Genomic DNA, 19,411 nt, shown 5'->3' with positions numbered 1-19,411 from the left:
CCTCTGCAATGGCCAACACATGGTTTGTGCATCGCTTAAGCCTTCAGAATAGGACTGATGATGATCCTCCGTACCGGGGCATTTTCTTGACAAGTTTGTTCCCTAGTCCAGGGGTGGCCAACCTGAGCCTGAGAAGGAGCCAGAATTTACCAGTGTACATTGCCAAAGAGCCACAGTAATGCGTCTGCTGCCCCCCATCCACTCCTCCACCCGCTCCCAGTGCCTCCCGCCCACCAGCAGCCCTGCCAGTCAGCGCCTCCCCCTCCCTCCCGATCAGCTGTTTCATGGCATTCAGGAGGCTGGGGGGGGAGGGTGGGGAAGGAGTGAGGGCCTGGCAGACTCAGGGGAGGGGGTGGGAAGGGGTGGAGTGGGGGCAGGGCCTGTGGCAGGGCCTGTAGCTCCAGCCTCAGAGTCAGTGTCCATACAAGGGAGCCACATATTAACATGTGGCTCCGGATCCCCAGATTGGCCACCCCTGGACTAGTCACTGGCGTCACCTATAAATGGGTAAGGATGTGGTGCTGTAGTGTACTGGCTTTTGGAGTCTGTATGGGGGATGCTGCCCTCTAGTGGCTGGCTACCACTTCCATCAGCTTTTGAAGTTGCCTCTCACACAAGTAGCAGAGAGTTAGATGTTTGGGGTGGATGGACCAGGGTTCTGATCCCCACTCCCCAGGCATGTGTCGCTTCTGTCTGCAGCACATCACTTTGTCACACTTACAAATGGTCACTCCCCCATTACTCCTCCAGTGTCCCAGAGGTTCTAACAGTTCCTTTTCTTTGGATCTCATTCCATTTAAGTGTTTTTTGGCTCCAGGAGGACTCTGTCTTCATGTTAGCAGGAAAGGTTTCCCCTGCCTCCCCCACAAGATCAGCACCTTCCTCACAAAACTACTGTTGCCCAGTTGAGACAGTAAAGGCAGACAACAGTGCAGTACATTCAAGTTATACTTTATGGATATTCAAAGGAAATAGATCTCTCATAATAAGTTTACCTCAGAAACTTTGCTGTGGAACACCAGCAGGAATGATACAACGAAATGTGAGAAAATACAGACCTAGTTCTGCTCTGCACAAGAGGAGATGTGATCTGACTCTTCAATATGATGCATAACTTAAAAAAGGAAATAAACAGAACATGCATTTATCAAAGAATTCTGTCCCGTTTAGGTAAAACCTTCCAGGGATCCCAGCTGAGAAGATGCAGTTTCAGTCTTTTTATTTATTGTTTGTTAGATTAGGAGGCTGCAGCTATCAGGATCCACCGTTACCTTGAAGCTGTGTAGTTGGAGGAGCTGTTTGGATCTCGGCCATGAAACATGGTTAAAGCATGGACAGGATCCCAGAGAGTGCAAAGGAATGCAAAACCAGGACAAAGATGCTCCCAGTTTCCCCTGCTGCCACAATAGGAGGAAGTCACAGCTCTGCAGGTGAAATGCGGGAGGGAACTTACAATGACTGGGATGGTGGGGAGGAGAAAAGCCTACCTGGCATTATGATGAAAGGCAGGAAGTCCCACTGACTGCAGTGCTGCTGGGGAGGAACTCAGCTTAGCTGGCTGAGAGGCAGGAGTCCCTCACTTTTGCCCCAACTATTCAGCCTTTCCAGAAGAAGAACTTGCATCTACTCAGCTAATGGGCACTATCTAGCTGGTGCAGTGGGGCGGTAGCTATCCACAACAGTGCTGTCTTTGAGGGTGCTGCCTCCCCTTGGTGGCATGAACACCCCCGGCTGACCCAGGCAGCCTGGCATAGGAACTGTTGATTTCCATTCCAGTGCTAGTTAATAACTTCTGGTGTCTTTGACTTGATCCCTTGATGCTGGGCAGGCCCAAAATCACTGCTCGTGGCTCTGGTGCATTCACATTAGTGCATGGTCACCAAGGAAACAAAGTTGTCACCAACAGTCATGCACCAGGAAATTCTAGACTGATGCACTCAGAGTGGAGAAGGGCGTGAACCAAAACCAGGGATCAGTATGCACAGCTGGAAGTCTCTTTATAATGGGCCCCACCTGAGCACCCTGTCATCTGGGGAGGTTTCCATTCAGCTCTGCACATGGAACCTCCATCTTTGAATCAGGGGCTTGGGTTGCCCTGTTAGAGAGATAGGATGTTTGGATCCAAGGATGTAGTTCTGGTCCATCTCTCTAGATGGCAGCAACACTCAGTGGTTACCTGTGGTCAAGGACAGAACATTCCCATCACCCTCCATAGCAAGGTCATTTCCTCCCTCTGCTCCCCATATCGTAAGGTCAGAGGTCTTTTCTGTAGCCACAGTAGGACAGTCGCAGTCATGAGCTAAGAAGCAGAGAGTCACATCCTCACATTTCCTCTAAATTACATCAAAACAATGTCATATCGGGCTGTGAAGACTGTGCTCCTGTCCTAACAGTGCCCACCACCACCAGATAAAGAAACAGAGCTTAAAAAGTTTATAGAAAACTTTGTTTGACAGCATTCTGCCTGGCAAGGAACCACTTCTCAACAGTTGTGGTTGTGAAATCTCTACTTCTATTGTTTTGTCTTTACGGACCCCACTTCTCTATTGTTTATCTGTAGGGTCTCTGTCTGGTTCTTTGATCATTTCTGTCTGTGGCATAACTAATTTTGCAAGATTTAAATCAACTCAGGCGCTGGGGTCTGATTGAGTAAAGAATGGTTTCACAATGGGCTAGGATGGGTAAAAATACTGTCTTATAACACTTCAGTTTACAATGGTTGGTGACGGTAGCGCTAAGCAGGACTCAAGTTTCACTATATAAACTGGGATCCAAAAGGAAGTTCTTTAGCACCCAACTCCAGGACACAGCCCAGGATCAGAGCTGCCAGACCTCAACACCTGCCAATCATACTGTGCAGAAGCTGTAGCTCCAAATGACCTGATCCTGCCTGGCCACCAGGAAAAGTTCATCTGCCTTATTGGGAGTGAGGAGCATTGTCTGCTTAGCCTGTGTGTTCTGTTTTGGTAACTTAATAAATAGAGAATATTACTGTGCAAGGCTCCTTCACTGGAAAAGGCCCTGCAGACCCGCAGAAGATTGTGCCCTGAGCCCTAAGAACTGGGTAAGGATGGGGGCACAGGCTCCAACTTTTGTTGGCACCGGTGGGTGCTTGTACACCCCCCCCCGGCCTGGCCCCGCCCCAACTCCACCCCTCCCTGCCCCTGTTGGATACCTCCCCAAACCCCTGCCCTGGCCCCGCCTCCTCCCCCAAGCGTCTTGCATTCCCTCTCCTCCCCCCTCCCTCCCAGGCTTGCCGCGTGAAACAGCTATTTTGCGGCGCATGCGCTGGGAGGGAGCAGGGAGAAGCAGGACCCAGCGGCGCGCTCAGGGGAAGAGGCAGAGCGGAGGGGAGGCAGAGGTGAGCTGGGGCAGGGACGCAGAGTCGGCGCCTGTGGATGGGGGTTCCTATATTACATCTTGAGCCCACGGAAGTGCCTAGAGTGTGTGGGTAACAGAATTGTCCGGGGGAAAGGTCAGTTCTCAAACTCCCTTCTCCATTTCACATGGCCAGTAACATGTCAGCAAATCGGGCTTATGCCCCCGGTCTACAACAACACCCCCCATTCACCTCAAGGAAGGCTCCAGGCACAGATCCCAGGCCACCTGTGGCTCCAAGATTCGGGTGTCAAACCCTAACACCCCTAGCATGAACCCCAGGGAGTTGAAAGGGCCAGAATCATCAGACTTGGCGGGGTCAAACTTGGCCACAAAAGAAGGGCTGGTAAGAAATGAGCATTGGTGAGATGGCAGAGGATTGGGCAGTCCCAGGAATGACAATGAAATGGACTGGTCTCGAAAGGCCGGCACATTTCCTTGGCAACCCAAACACAACAGCCCTCAGCTAGAGCATGGAAACTGACACTGACCAGCAGGTTCCATGGCCTGTGCTGAAGGGAAGCAAACAGCATGGAGAGTGAAAGCTTTATGATTCCCTCTAGGTCAGTGTTTCTCAAACTGGAGTCCATGAGGGTATTCCAGGGGGTCTTCTGGCCCCGCCGATCAACTCCTGCCCCTCCCTCTCAGTGCCTCCTGCATGCTGCAGAACAGCTGTTCCACGGCGTGCAGGAAGCGCTGGGAGGGAGGGGGAGGAGCGAGGATGGGGCATGCTTGGGGGAAGGGGCGGAAAGAGGTGGGGAAGAGGAAGGGTGGGGGTGGGAAGAGGTGGGGTGGGGCCTTGGGGGAAGGGGTGGAGTGGAGGCAGGGCCTGGCGCTGAGCAGGTGACTTGCGGGTCTGCAAAAAATTTTAAATCAAAATGGGGGTCCTTGATTTGCTAAAGTTTGGGAACCGCTGCTCTAGGTAAAACTCCCCAGTGCTCCCTGTAACACAGAAATGGGCACATGGTGTTCCCTGGGGCAGCTCCTCATCTGGTGTAAGTCAGCGTCGCTCACTTGACATCGGTCTGAACAGAGCCACGCTGACTTAGGGCAGCTGAGGGTATGGGCTGGGAGTTCTAACCCGAATGAATGCAGGAATTTGATATAATCTCCTTGTTTCCAGTGTTTGGCAGCCGATCAGATTCCCTGTACTGCTCTCTTGCTGCTCTCACATCTCTCTCGCATTTCAAATGAGACAGAACTTGGTGATCCCTTCTCTTGTTGGCTGAGGCAGCACCAAAAGGCGGGGCAGCTCTCCTGCCCTTGCTCAGAACTCAAGCCCTAATGTAATACTGCTAAAACATATCGCTAAGCAAACATGAACAGATCTTTGCAGCCTCCACAACCCCTCAGAGATAGATAGGTGATTTTACCCCCAACGCATGGGGGGAAACTGAGGCACAAAGTGGTTAAGTGATTTGTCCAAGGTCACGCAGTGCATCAGTTTCAGCTCAGGACTTAGAACTCCAGAGCTCCTGACTCTGTCTCAGCCGCACTTTCCCGCAGCTCACATGACCCCTGTCAGCAGCTTGACTAGGGGCAGCCCTGGGACCAACTTGCAGGCCCCAGTCTGGGCTAGAGGGCAACACACTGTTACCCTGTATCTGGGCCAGCAGAGCGCCCTAGAGCAGCAGCCTTGCAGAGGCATCAGGGGCTCCCAGCAGCAAAAGGGCAGCAGTTCCCATGCACTGGAACCTGCCCAGCCCCTCTCTCATTCATCTCACTCAGTCTTGGGCCAGTTCACACCCAGCACAAGCTGGCTCAATGTTGCTGAAGGCAATGGACCTGCACCTGCTGCCAGTGGGGTTGAATTTGGCCCCTGACTGAGTATGCCTATTGCTGCATGATAGGTCTCCTGCCGCTGGCTTTGCATGCCAGCCTCAGGTGCTCACTGAGTGTTGATCCTTGTGCTCTCCCACCCGGGTCAGGTTGGAGCAGAACACGAGCTGTTCTGTTCAGAGGGCGTGCACTGTGCCTGGGGACAAGGGGTGAGTGGATCTACCAGGGGGCCTGTCAGCAGCTCCCTTTTGCTTCCCTAGGAGGCAGCAGCTCCAGCGTGCACCCAGAAGGGAGGGCTCTGAGGAGAGTCGCAAGAGATCCCAGGTCTGGGAACCCCGCTGCCGCCGGTGTGGTTAGTCTGGAGTTACACCAGGCTGGCTTGCCTGTGTTCCCCAGTGGGGAGATGTATATGCTTCTAGAGCAGCTGAGCAATGAGAAGAGGCAGGTTATGGCTTTATGATATGGGATTAGTGGGCGGAGCAGCCTTCCCCCCCCAGGGTGAAGGCAGCCCAAGTGCTAGGAGGCTGGGCATGGCCACTGCCTGGCTGCTGGCCGCTGAGTGGTGTGAATTGGTCTTGTGCTCCTAGCAGACAAAGCCAGCCACCGTTGCAAGTCATTAGTGCCCCTGCCTGATACCTTAGCAGAAGAGCCAAGGACAGAATGGCCAGTGGAAACCAGCTGCACCTCTGCCCCCTAGCGAGGGGCTCTGCAGATCCGGGCGAGGCACGTGAACAGGGCAGCATGCGTGCGATGCACTACACACACATACTGCTTGGCGTGCCCGCTAGTAGCAGTTCTAAAACTATTACTGTTGAGTACAGCAAATGCACGGTCAACTACACTACCCAGAACCCTCCTGGGGAAGATTAGTGTGACTGTGGGGACAATGAAAGCTAAAGCAAGGTGCAGTACGGGCAGCACCCCTCGAGTTCTGGGTCATGCCCGTGTGTAAACACATCCCCCTCTACTGACTGATCCACTAGAGGACAACAGCCTCCTCCTGCAGCTATTGGTAATGAAGTTACTCCTCCAGCTCAAGTGGGCAAGGCTTGTGGGTTGAATCTGAAAGTCCTAGGCTGGCCCCTGGTCACACCCCACGGCGGAGCGTGGCGGGGAGGCGTCATTACATGGCCGGGGGAAGTCTGCATGGTCAGGGCCTCGCCTGGCCGTGGAGGGTGGCTGCATTCAACTCTCAAGCCGGTGTTTTCAGAAGCATGACCTGGTGGCTGCGCACCGTGGCCCAGCGTCTCAACTTTGCCGCACAGGAGCTGGGTGCAGCAGGCAGGGCCAACAGCGCCTTTGGTGACTGGGACTGGTGGGTGCAGCCCAAGGTACCATAAGCCCTGCCCGCTCAGTGAGGGGACCCCAGGAGCCAGCCAGCTTCGTCACTGGGCAAAGAATGAAGAGCCATGGCCCGCAGCCAACTGAAACCCCAGAGGTGACAGCAACAAAAAGCCAACCCCGCTGGTGAGGTCAGGGCCCCAGAACATACCGTGGGAGAATGAACAAACAAATGGGGGAGGCCACTCCAGCCTACCCGAACCTCAACCAAGGGGGTGGAGCCACAGAACCCGGGACAATGAATGAGCAACTAGGGGCAGGGTGCAGTGCACCAAGATAGACAGCCCTGGAGGCTGCACCCCCAAACAGCAGGAGGATGCTGTTCCACAGGGCCCCTCTCTGGGGTGGGGAGGGCAATCCAGCCTCTGTGAGCTAGTCAACCCTCAGCCTCAGACCATGCCAGCAGAGGGGTCACTTGGTGCTTTGGTTTTAAGCCCAGTGGATGGAACACTGTAGCCAAACTCTGGACTTGGCATCACGTCCGGGTTGTTGAAGCCCCATTGCATGAAAAAGACGGCCCCCACCCGCCCTTCTGCCACTACGTCCCCATCCACCTGGAGAAGCTGAGAGCTCCACAGAAAAGATGCCAGGGAGAGGGAAAGCTGCTGGCATGGCACCTGTGGCTTTGCTGGGTAATTGCACAGCTGAGAGGTTTGGAATCCATGCCCCCTCCCCCCCCCATTGGCTCCTCCTCGAATGCCCCCAGACAGGTGCTGCAGCAGGGGGCTGTTGCTAAGGTACATTGTCCTGGCCACGCTCAGTGAGCGGCTGGCATCTGACAGTCTCAGTGCACCCGAGAGACGCCAATGCTCATAAAAGTCATTCACCTTGTCCAATGGGAGTAACGCCTCCCCTTGGAATCCATGTGTGGAGCTCTGGTGTGAGGGCGAGCCACAAAGCCAGCAGAGACCCCATCTAAAACACGGGTAGGGGGCAGACTAGTGGCAGGATCCCACCAAAAGCAGGGGCGCGGAAGGCTCTCAGATGCGTCCAGCCAGGGAGGGGCTCCGACAGCAAACCCACCCATTTCACTTGGCACTAGTGGGCCCCCTGGCCCAGGAGCGAGTGGCCGTATCCCTGCAGGTCAGGGTGGGCACTCCGGTGGAGGCGGGGTGTGGGGAGGGGCCCCTGTTGTCTGTTGCTGTCAGCCCACATGGTGCAGCCCTCGGATGATGGTGGAGCTCAGCTGAGCAACAGGGAACCAGGAGGGGCCAGTGACTCAGCTTGTCCCTTGTCGTCCTTTGGGACTGGAGCACGGGGAGGAGCTCATTGCCAAGGGCTGGGAGGCCTGGTGCGTAGGCAGAGCCACGGCTCCTGACTGCCCCATCCTGGGCCTGGCTGGCTGCATGGCAGGGGCTTGCTGCACCCAGGGGCGCTGGAACAACTTGTACAGTGGGGCTGCTGAGAGCCACTAAACCAAACTGTGAATTCTGTAGATGATGGAAACCATTCAAGCCAGCAGCTCCAGCTCCAGCATGCCTTACAGGGCCCCCAAATTCCTCTCGCCCATGCTCAGGTAACTCTGGGCAGCTCCACCCCTCCTGCTCCAATGCAGCGGTCAACCACCAGCCAGCTGGTGGCTTGCCGGCCCCTGGCTCTGGAGCTGGGGCGTTTGGGGGTAGGATGGGCAGGCCGACCCCATGGGGAGCTCCAGCCACGGGCGCAGGTTTGCTGTGTTGGGGGCAGTGCTGGAGTCCGAAGGAAGTAGCTGGGCTGAGCAGACGCTCCCTGGACTCCAAAGAGACTAAGACTCTTGTGTGGCCCCTGGCTCGGCCCATCCCGAGCCCAGGCACTGTCACGGCCTGGGGCCCGTCTCTGGGACCCCGAGGCTGGTGTCATGGACAGGCTAGCACACGAGGGCCCCTGCAGGAAATCCCATGGCCTCAGCTGGTCGGGCACGCCTTGGGAAGTTAGGCTGCTGCAGAGGAGAAACAGGAGGGGGTCTAGCAGAACACCCTGGGCTCTCAATTAACATGCCAGCTGCGGGGGGGGGAGGGGGCAGCACACCGCAGGCAACTGGCTTCAAACAGCAAGTTGGCTGGACAGTGCCGCAGTGGGGTAGGGGCTGAGAGTTAGAGCTGCTGGGCTGCAAGGAATTCATTAGTCTTAAGGCTGGCAAGGGACCTGATCCTGAGATACCCGCCCTGGCTGCAATGAGGGGGCCTCCATGCCCTCAGCCTTCCCTCCCCGTCCCCCCACGTTACAACGGGGAGCGCCCTGAGGAGAAGGTATGTGCCTGAAGCCAGCAGAGGGGGAGCTCTGGAAGACCTCCCCCAGCACACAGCCCTGCAGCATGTGCAGGGATCCCGCTACAGGCTGGAGATGCTCCCTGGCAGAATTTGGCAGTGAACTGAAGCTGGCAAGCGTCCAAGCTCCTTTTCTGGGACAGAGGAGAAACAAGGATGGCAGCAGCTGTGAGCAGCCTCACAGGGCAGTCACCTGCTGCCTGCACCTGGCAGCAACTCCAGCACCAGCGCAATGGCAGGGACGCCAGTGAGGGGTGCTCATCATGCATCTTCTGTGCCCTGTGCCTGCACCCTCTGGGAGAGCCTGTTCTGCACCAGCTCACTGCTGCTCCTCTCTGAGCTTTGGCCTCCCACCCCACTGGCAGGGAGCTCCGGGGAAGCCCTCTGCATGGCAGGACGGGGGAGCTCCCACAGGACAGCGCCAGACTCCGGCCTGTGGGCAGGGGGCAGTCAGTGGTGCTGTATTTACACTAGGCCCAGCTGATTTCCAGCTCTGCATGCAAGCACAGCAACCCCTCCAGAGAAACTGCATCCTGAACCCAGCCTCTGCCGTAAGGACTGCCCCAGCGGGGCGGCCCCTGGGAAAGCCCCTTCAGCCTGTCTTCTTTAAAACACGGGCCACCCCCACTCCTCAGAGCCAGGTTCCTCCTGGCAGGGCTGTTCCATGCCCACCCTGTGTGCAGGCACGAACACCCATCCCATGAGCACACGTAATCCATGCCCACCTCATGCCTGTACCTTGCACGATCCCTGCCCCAAGCACATGCCTCATGCACATCCATGCACGCCCCCTGCACGCCAGCGTTCACTCTCCTCCCCTCCCCACTCAGCAGCTGCGCTGGACTTCGGCTAAAAGTGTAACCAGAAAACATTTGGCACTTTCCCTGAAAGCACCTGCCCTGCCCCTTGCAGGTGGCTGCCTCCCCCAAACAGAGACCCCCCTTCACAACACAGCTTTAACCCCTTTGAAACCATGGGGTGGCTGCTGCAGAGCACCACCTGAGTGGCTTCCCTGCTAGCCCAGGTCCTTGGCACACTCAGAGATGGCAATAAATGGGAGAAGAGGAAAAACAGCCCCCGGCTGGCACTGTGGCCATCCAATGCCAGGGAAGTGCAAAGGCATGTGGTGGAGTGAATTTAACCCTGAACTTGCTGGACTGTTTGCAGCCCCGGAAGGGCCCAGTACAGCACTCTGATCTGCTCCTGGGATTGCTCTTTGTGATCTCACTTGTTTGGGCGCTGGGGCCCTGCAGTAAGCAGCTCCCATCACTCAGGAGTGGGGCCCGGCTTAGGGCAGGAGCTCCCTGGCAAAGATCACAGCCTCCCTTCGCAGCGCAGGGAGACATCTGCTCCCCCCAGCCCAAGCGAGAGCGAGCGGAGCTTTCCCTGCATCAGGCTGGTGCGTAAGGTGCAGGCTGGGATGGGGAGTGCCTACTTGCTCTCTGCACGGCCCCACGGAGGAGCCTCCCCAAATAAACCCAAGGGCTGCTGGTGCAGCAAGTCCTGAAGCCAGAGCAAGGCCTGCAGGGCATTACCATAATTAAGAGGCTGTTCCAGGAAGGTGGCCCCTTGGAGAGCCACCTCAAGCAGGGGCTGGCGCACAGCAGGATAAATCCTGGCTCAGGAGACACTGGCTCCTTTACCAAGGAGCTGGGGAGAGGGCGGCAATGTCTGGGCTGGGTGGGCTGAGGCCCTTCTTCCTGCCCCTTGCAGAGAGGAGCACGGATGGTGGTGGCTGGCCGCTGGGCTCCAGCTGTCTCCAGTGCGGAGCCCCCTCATGTGGCGCAGCTTACCCCTCCCCGACTGACATTAGCCGGCCTGCAGAGGCCCTCTTCCTCCGCCACAGCTGTCCTTACATTGGGTTTTGCTGGCCTAGCTGTGTTGCTGAGAGGGAGGCGGGCAGGGGTGGTTCTTCACTCCCTGACCAACGTAGCTTTCAGTGTAGCCCAAGCCTCAGGGAGCACCCAGGCAGGGAGGGCCAGCCAGTGAGAGCCAGGCTCACAAGGACAAGGTCAAAGCGGGTCCACATGCAGAGGGCAGGGAGGGTTGGATCTGCAATCCCCTGTGAGGATAAAGGCTGGCTGGCTCAGGCTTGGTGTCTGAGGGGCTGGTTCTGGGGTTCTGGTTTGGATCAATGGCACAAGGGGGCTGAGCGGGCAAATCCAGTCCTCCACCCAGGCACCATTTGACATCTCCAGGTCCAGCCCAGCCCCAAGAAGGGCAGGCTGGGGTACCTTTAGCATCCAGCGCCCTACAGCCAGACCCTGGACCAGCCTGAGCTCACCGACGCCTGGAGTCGCTGCATGCCAGGCAGCGCCCCCGTCTCTGCACTGATGTCACATGGATCAGGGTACGGCCCCGAGCTCCTGCAATTCCCCTTACAGCTTGGCACTGCCCTGGGGACCGGAAGCCAGGGGAACCCTGAGCATTACAAGGGGGAGGCTCACTGTGGCCAGAGCGCGCACTCAGCCAAGCAGCGCAGCCTCCCTAGGGGAAAACCAGGCCCATCCAGCTCGAAGGAGCAGATGGAGTGGCCCTGGGTGTCCGGAAGGCCATGCTCTGGGGCCATTCTGATCCCAGGGCCATGGTTGGAGCTCAGAGAAAGAATTACTGGGATTTTCAAAGCTCTTGGCTCAGGCCCTGCCTCGGCCACTGGGAAGGAGGCTGAAAGGCTAGGGAGCCCTGCACTAGGATCAGGGCTAGTTAATACGGCCAGTGAAGTTCAGGAGCATGGCAGCGTGGCTTTGAATTCCACTGGGGAGGCCAAATTGGGCAAAACTCCAGATGGGTTTGAGCCCCCTGGGGGACCCAGACGGCATGGTGATGCCCAGAGAGGAGGAGCAGTGTAGACGCTGCCAGAAACAGTCCACTCTTCTGCAGTTCTCCCCAGGCATGGGGAGCTGAGTGAGATGTAAGCAAGGGCAGGCCGGGGGCAGGAGGAGCTCTCCTCCTGGGCCTGTCTCAGGAGTTTTATTCTCGATGACAATGCAAAGAAACCAACTTCGCTCGAGATCCTGCTGCAACATGGGCTGGCCCAGGATTCACTGGAAAGCCCTAAGCCCCCTGGCTTCCAGGGCCCCAGCTCCCCCAGCAGAGCACAGCCCAGGACTCCTGCACTTTAAGAAGCCAGCACCAGACCCCACCTGTGCCTGGGGCCCCTTCATTCTCAGAGGAGCTGGCCACACATGCCTTTGGGACCCAGGGAGCGCAGCCCTCTCAGTGCTGTTCCTTGGCTTCGCACTAGGGCCAGGTTGGGTACCACGCTCCCCACTCAGTTATGCAGGGAGGGGTGGGAATGACCTGCTGCAATAGAGGGGACAGAGGTGGGCTTGACCTTCCTACTTGGAGGAGAACGGGGGGCGGCCGCTGCTGGCTTTGCCCTGGAAGTGGCTTATTGTCAGTTACAGATACAGTGCATCAGGTGTCTTGGAACTTTTACCCCTCACGGCCTCCTGAGTACCTAAGTCAGGCCCTGGCAGACTCCCACACTGGCCTGGCAGAGCAGGAGGGTCCTCCCCCAGCCCACGCGGCGCTCACAGGGCCTGAGCACCCCAGGAGGTCTGGGGTCCCCCACTCTCAGCCAGGGGGCAGGGAGAGCTAAGCGCCACACAGAATGGGGCCCTCGTGTTGGCAGCGGAGACTGACTCAGCACTTGGGAGGGGCTGGAGGGGGACACAGGGATTTTGGCAAGTGGAAGCAGTGTCTGTGGACAGGTGGGCAGCTGTGCACAGGCCTGAGGAAAGGGGATGCCTACTGCATAGAGACCACATAGAGCCTCATACTGTGTAGAGACCGTCAGAGTGCTCCTGTATAGAGCCACATGCTGTATAAAGACCATCTACAGGGCCCACTGTAGATTCATACTGTATAGACACTGTATTGACCCTCATATTGTATAGTGCCCATAATGAGCCCATACTGTATTGAGCCTCATATCGTATAGAGCCCACATTGTATAGCAGGGACGTAGCCACGAGTGGGCCTGGGAGGGCCGTGGCCCACCCACTTAGCATCCTGCCCCCCAGCTCTGCTCCGGCCCTAGCTTGCCCCACCTTGCCTGCCCGCCCAGCACGCCAGCCGCGGAGCGGGGTCGGGGCAGGGGGCTTGCCCTGCTCCACCTGCCTGGTGCTCCTGTGGGCAGCGAGGGGCTTTCTCCGCTTCGCCCAGCACTCCAGCCAGGGAGCACTGTCAGGGGTTTACCCCACTCTGCCCACCCGGCGCTCCAGCTGGGGAGCAGAGTCAGGCTCTTGCCCAGCTCCATCCACCCACCTGGTGCTCCAACCGGGAGTGGGGTCGGGGCGTGGGGGTCAGGCTCTTGCCCTGCTCCGTCTGACGCTGCAGCTGGGGAGTGGGGTCGGGGAAAGCCCCAGTGTCCTGCTCCCACTCCCCAGCTGGAGCAGCAGGCGGGCAGAGCGGGGCAAGCCCCCACACCCCAATCCCGCTCCCCAGCAGTGGAGCCTGTTTTTCTGGGGCCCTCCAATTGGCTGGGGCCCCGGACATGCCCCTTTGGCCCAGTGTTTAATCCGCCACTAGGAGGGTGAGCTTCAGGTGACCCAGTGGAGGCAGAGGAGTCCTCAAAAAAGGTAGGTCTGCTCCTTGGGAGGCCAGGCCCGAGGTGGGGCATGGGTCGGGGACAGGAGCCGTTGCCGCCGGACAGCGGAGTCTCCTCCCAGAGCTGAGTGCGTGCCTGGGGCCCCAGGGGGCCTCAGCCAGAGCATCCATTGACCCCAGCAAGGCCGGCTAGAGGGGGTAGGTGGGCCCTGATTCCTCCTCCTCCTCCCTCCACCCAGTCATTGCCGCCCACCCAAAGTCGGAGCCCACCCAAATGTCCCATCCTGGCTCCGCCACTGCTGTGTAGAGCCTCATGCTGCACAGAGACCGTGTAGCGTGCAGGCTGCTCTGAGACTCATCCCATACAGAGCCCAGGTGGGGGGCACACTGTATAGAGACTCATACCATATAACATGCTATACAGAGACTCAAACACACTGGGCCAAATTTTCAAATGAGAGTCACAAATGTGTCTGCATAATCCAAAGCCCCTAGTATGCTCCCAAGCCCCGTCTGCACTTACCCCCATGTGCCAAGGCATGGCTCTGAGTCCCCTTCCACGTACAATTATGCAGCCATGCAGACAAATGGGAACTGTTGTGCTAGGACACTGGGCCTACTTGCAGAGGCCAGGTTGAAAACATGCCCCTTCCTGGCTGTCTCCAGAATTAAATAAGGCAGCGATGGGAGGGGGGAGAAGAACTCTCCACTTGGGAGCAGCTATGGGCAAGTTTGGTGTCTAGGCAGAGGGATGGAGCGGGCATGGCAGGAAGCTTAAAATGATTGATCTGGCCACACTTGCTTAGAGGTAGCCATGTTGTCTAGTGGTCAGATTTAGGGAGTAGGAACAGGCAGGGCCGCGGGTTCTATGCTGAGCTGTTGTTCGAACAGCTGCAGGCCAGTCACTTATTGCCTGTGCCTTGGCCAAGCCCAGCTGGGAATCAGGTTAAAGGAAGAGAAGGCAGTAAAAGAACCTCACTGAGAGACAGACCTGTGGCACTGGAGTTACCCTCCACGTAGCAGCCCTCTCCTCATGGCAAATCTCATGTGACAGGGCCAGCCCCACCCCTCTATCCCCACCAAGACCAACCAGAATCTAGGGAGCTCAGCAGCTCCTGCCCTGACTAGCCAGTGGCCACAGAGGCAGGTGGCCTGAGCCCCATGGAGTCCATGGATCTGTTGCTGCCCCGTTAGGAGAGCATCTTTCCCAGGCCTCCCCGGGATCCACGCGCCAACAGTTATCTGCTAGAAATGATGGGAAGATTCTGACCGACCAGTTTAGTGCGTCAATAGTAAAATACCTGTCTACAAAGGGGAATAAAGAGGAGGCCCGTGTGGCGTGGCAGCACTGGTCACATGAGGTCGTCCAGGAGGTTGGGGCTGGCGACCCAGTCCAGGGTCCGTGGCTCAGAGGCGGCCATGATCATACACATGAACTGCTTTCCGGTCCGCCTGTCAGTGGGGTAGATGGTGGTGGGCGTGAACCTCTTGTTACTCTCCACGAAGTCGCACAGCTGCTCGTAGATCTTGGGGAACTCATGGCGCAGGAAGACGCCTCGGATCCGCAGCTCCCGCTGGATGTTGATGAAGCAGACCTCCCGGGCCTTCCGCCCTTCCTCCCCCTCCTTGTCGATGTCCGCCGTGCCCGGCGGGGGGGTCAGGATCAAGGTCTCCATGTCCCGCTCCTTCTTCAAGATCTGCTTCTCGGGGCTGGAGGAGGCTAAGGCCACCTTGGCGTATTTCCTGACGGTCGGCACCTGGACCTTGGGGGATGGCCTCACAGGCACTTTTTGTCCAACAGCCACTGTTACATTCAAGAGGAAACATTCCTCAGGGTCATACTGGATGCCAGCCACCCCCAACTCCCGGGCATAATCCCCCAGGCTCTCTGCGTAGCCCTCCAGCTCCCGCAGGGACAGGTAGGTGGGGGACATCAGCAGGCTCTCCAAGCCAAACTGGAGGAAGTTCTCAGCTGAGCCTGAGCTGGGGAAGCCCAGAAACAGCACCCCTCGCCCCCGGGACAGGTACCCCACCTTGGCAATGCGCGAGAAGGCCTTGTGCACCTCGGCATTCTCCCGGCAGAACTGCAGAGCGTGCCGGCAGATGCTCCCGATACGCCCGTAGACACAGCTCTCCTTGTGGATGTCCCAGTCCTCGCGGCGGCAGCTCCGGGAGCAGTAGTAAGTATAGCAGCTGTGGCAGGACTTGAAGTAGAGGCAGGCGTTGAACATGGTCTCCGTGCGCCTGCACTTGGCGTTTGAGCACATCATCATGTCGTCCTCATCCGCGCTCAGCTCCGGGGAGCAGTCATCCTGCTGCTTCTCAAAGCTGCTGCTGGAGACAGACATGGCAAGTGAGCGGCCACCCTGCTCCTTGCGTACGTCTCTGTGGAAGGAACTCGGGCCCGGCTGCTCCTTGGTGGGCCTGGGCTCCCCCACCAATAAAGGCAGCGGCTTCCTGGCCTCCAGCTTCCTGGCGGGCCCGGGCGCCCCGTTGTCGATCAGCCTCTTGAGCTGGTCTGTCAGGCTGTCCCCGTTGCTGGGGCGGCGGCTGGGAGGGGGCTTGGAATCGATGACCAGGTCTGTGATCAGCTCATCCAGCTGCTCCAGGCTGCGCTGGCGGGCGGAGCTGCTTTGGGTGCTCTCTTTGGCAATGGGATCCAAGTAGCAGTGTGTGGTGCGGGAGCGATGCCCATCCCGCCCGGAATCCAGCACATCCCAGCTGGCCGAGCGCTTCTCGGTCTTGCTCAGACCATTGGCTTTGATGTCATTGTCGGTGATGGTGATTTCTGGGGTGACAAACCAGGAGCGGCCGAAGGGGCACCGCCCACTGTCTGCCTGCATCTTCTCCATGATGGAGTTCTCCGAGAGGGAGAGCGCTGCATAGCGCTTGGGGGAACTGGAGAGGTTGATAACCACGGGCTGCCTCCGGTCATCAGGGGATAAGGCACGGTGCTGCTCCCGGGCGAGCAGGTTCTCATAGCTGCGCCCGCGGAACATGGGGTCCTCCCTGCGGACACTGGGTGCCAGGATGTTGTCCCAGGATTTGGAGTAATGCCGGGTGTCTGTGCCTAGGCGGGGTTGGTTGGTGCTGTAGCTGGCATGCCAAGAGGAAAGCAAAGCCTCCTGCCCAGAGGGATGAGGTGCAAAGCGGGACATCTGCAAAGTCTGGTAGGGCAGTGCACCCCGGTCTGGGCAGTACCAGTCGCTGAACTGCAAAGGCTGGGTGCTACGGGCATGAGGGTACGTCCGTGAAATGGATTCTCTCTCATGGTATTTGCCATAATCCTCAGTGTAGAACAACCGGGAGGAGGTGTTCAGAGCGGGGTATACCCTGGGGTCCTCTGTATAGAGGGGTTTGGTGGGCATGCCCCTTGAGGCATAGAATTGAGGGTCTTCTCTGTAGAAGGTGTGGGTAGGGGCTTCCTGGATGGGGTAGGTCCGAGCTTCTTCCACGTAGAAAGTCCTGGGTGGGATGGTGTGGATATTACCTTTGGCTGGGTCCTCTGTGTAGAAGGGCTGTGGAGGGAGGTGACGCCCTGGGTATGGGCGAGGGCACCCCTCGTAGCCAGAGCTTTTCAGTGGAATGCCAGGGCCAGGGCACCCGGCTGGCTCCTCTGTGTAGAAGAACTTGGTGGGCACATTTGGAGCGGAGAAGGTCATACAGCCCCTCTCAGGATAGTCCTGTGGGCAGGGCATGGCCTGGTAAACCCGGCCTCGGGGGTCACCTTCATAGTACTCGTTGGAGTAGGGCAGCCTGTGCTCCCCGCTGTAGGAGTCGCTGGGTGTGGGAGTGCGGGACACAGACACCTGCCTGCTGCTTGGGATGGTCAGGCTCCGGATAGCGCAGGGCAGCCTGGGCCAGTACGGCACCTCCCTCCTGCTCTGGGCCTTCAGGCTGCGTGCCGCGTGCACCAGCACTGCCTCGTCTGGCTTCATGTCCATCCGGCACTTGACATGCAGGCTTGTGGCCGGCCTCCCACCTGGGGCCTCCTCCGGGCAGTTGCTGCTGACACACAGTGGGGAGATGCGGCTGGTGCTGCTCCGCTGGGGCTGCAGCTTGATGGGGTGCACCTCGTTCATTGGGGCCTTCATCGGCGCGTATCCGCTCCCCCTGCGCGGGGACATCTCTGTCCTCGCAGGCTCCCTGGAGAGGCGCACAGCCTCCCGTCCCCGCCTGGCCGGCACAGGGGGAGACGAGGACGACATCTGGATGGGAATAGGAGTGAAGGTGGATTTCACCCGTGGGGCGCTCTTGGACCTCGCTCGCCTCTTTGGCTCCGCCCGAGCCAATGGCTCCTTGGGGCCTTCCCTCCCGTGAGGGGGAGGCCTGCTGTTCTGAACGTCCGACCTGGGAGGAGCCTTCCTGCCTCCGGAGCCTGAGGAAGGCTCGGGGGTGCCTGGGTGCCGGCAGGGGCGCTCCATAGCAGGAGCAGGGGCCAGCTGGTCGTCGAGCGGCTCAAGGAAGTCAAAGCTCCTACAGTGGCGCTTGTTGAAGGGCTGCAGGTCGCGCGGCAGAGATCCAGACATGAAGGTGTCACATTGTGCCAGTGGCTGGCAGATGATGGAATCCCTGGGTGCTGGGCACGTCACCTCTAGGTCTTGATACACCGTAGACACCAGTATGTCAGGTGGGTCGGTTCGTGTCATCTTAAACAAGCTCTTCCTTCTCCAGCTCCTCTTCAGATCATCTCAGGGGAAGCCAGCCAGCCCTGCAACGGGAGAGAGAAGGGGCCTTGAGTCTCATGCCGGAGAGGCCCGCTCACGACAGGCTATTTTTGAAAGCTCCTGATTTTTAGCCAATCTCATGATTTTGGGGGCTTGACTCATGATCCCACAATGCTCGGGACTGGCAATGCTGGGGGGGTCTAGTAGGCACATGTGCAAAAGGGTCCGTGCTGGGGTAAGAACTGGAGCTGGCCGAATGGTGCAGAGACAGTGATGAGGAATTCCAAACGGCCACGGCCTGGTTCAGAATTGGTGAGAACAAGGCTTATTCACATGAATGTTTTGGGGGAGGCTGTTCCCCTAGGAGTGCCCAGTCTGCTCATGACCAAGGGCATGCAGTGCTCAGATACTGCAGTGCCAGAGGCCAGGGCCATGCCAGAGATACCATGAGCATGCATGGCCCTGGATTTACAGAGAGGGTCGAAAATCTGAATTTTCATTCTGCAGGAAACTTCAATATTCCCACATTTGTTTCATTCTGAATCAGGCCACAACAAAGTTGATGTGTCAAATTTTTTTGCCAAATGGAAAGTTTTGATTCAGAAATGTTGCCACATTTTGTTTCAGCTTAATTTGACCTTAAACTTTGTCTATCTGAGGTGTCACAATGCCTCATGCTTCCATCCTCTCTACTGGCTGAACTCCTTGACTGGACTACACCTCCCATGATGCACCATGGTTATGTGACTCCCATGATGCACCACAGCAGTTCAATCAGAGGGAGGCTAGGATGTATCATGGGTGATGTACTCCAGCCAGAAAGCTTAACCCACAGAGAAGGGGTGGGGGGGTGGCAGGCACGAGACACCACAACGGCTCTGGTGGACACAGATTAACATCAAACTGATCCAAAAGGAATTATTTTATTTTGATTTTTCTGAAGGCAAATTGGAAAGTTTCAGCAAAATTGAGATTTTCTTGTCAAAAATGTCAATATTTCAAGAAGTGCAGTTTTCATAAGAAAGAAAGAAAGAATGAAAGAAAATTCCCAGCCAGGTGAATTTATCAGTGCCCGTTCATTCCCTGCTGCCCACCCACCAGGAGGAAGTTGATAACAGGACACACAGAGCAAAGAGAATCATGAGAGGACAGAGAGGCCATGTCCTGGTTGCTCCCTCTCTGGGTTCCGGCCAGCCTGCTTTGAGCCCAATCCTCCTCTTGTTTGTACCGCAGAGTGGCATGGACCGCAGTGGAATTACTCCTGATTTACACCCGTCCGAGGCCCAGCTGGACAAGCCTTGTGTTGATCTGATTGCACCCATGGGCTCAGGGGGCAGGGAGTGGATCTTGTGCCCTATACAGCGCCAAGCCCTTCATGTACAAGTGCAGCAATTCCTTCTCCTTTTTGTAAGTCTCGGTCGCCCAGTGAGGAAGCAAACACAGCACCAT

General features: G+C 57.6%; 1 protein-coding gene across 4 annotated transcripts in view; it reads right to left on the bottom strand.

The window, feature by feature from the left end:
- Positions 1 to 19,411, bottom strand: part of AJM1 (apical junction component 1 homolog) — a 41,707-nt gene that overhangs the window by 7,540 nt on the left and 14,756 nt on the right. For 3 of the 4 annotated variants that reach the window (XM_073313804.1, XM_073313801.1, XM_073313803.1), the window contains exon 2: positions 936 to 18,006. In XM_073313804.1, coding sequence (XP_073169905.1) covers positions 14,648 to 17,944 — 3,297 coding nt within the window. In that variant the 5' untranslated portion in view covers positions 17,945 to 18,006 and the 3' untranslated portion in view covers positions 936 to 14,647. Of the gene's footprint in view, positions 1 to 935; positions 18,007 to 19,411 lie in introns of those variants that run through there. The other variant, XR_012155211.1, reaches the window with a different exon arrangement.

The sequence above is a fragment of the Lepidochelys kempii genome, chromosome 16 (assembly GCF_965140265.1).
Source record: "Lepidochelys kempii isolate rLepKem1 chromosome 16, rLepKem1.hap2, whole genome shotgun sequence".
In the NCBI taxonomy this organism is placed as follows: domain Eukaryota; kingdom Metazoa; phylum Chordata; order Testudines; family Cheloniidae; genus Lepidochelys; species Lepidochelys kempii.
The sequence above is the reverse complement of the archived record's forward strand: the minus strand, read 5'-3'. Positions and strand labels throughout refer to the sequence as shown.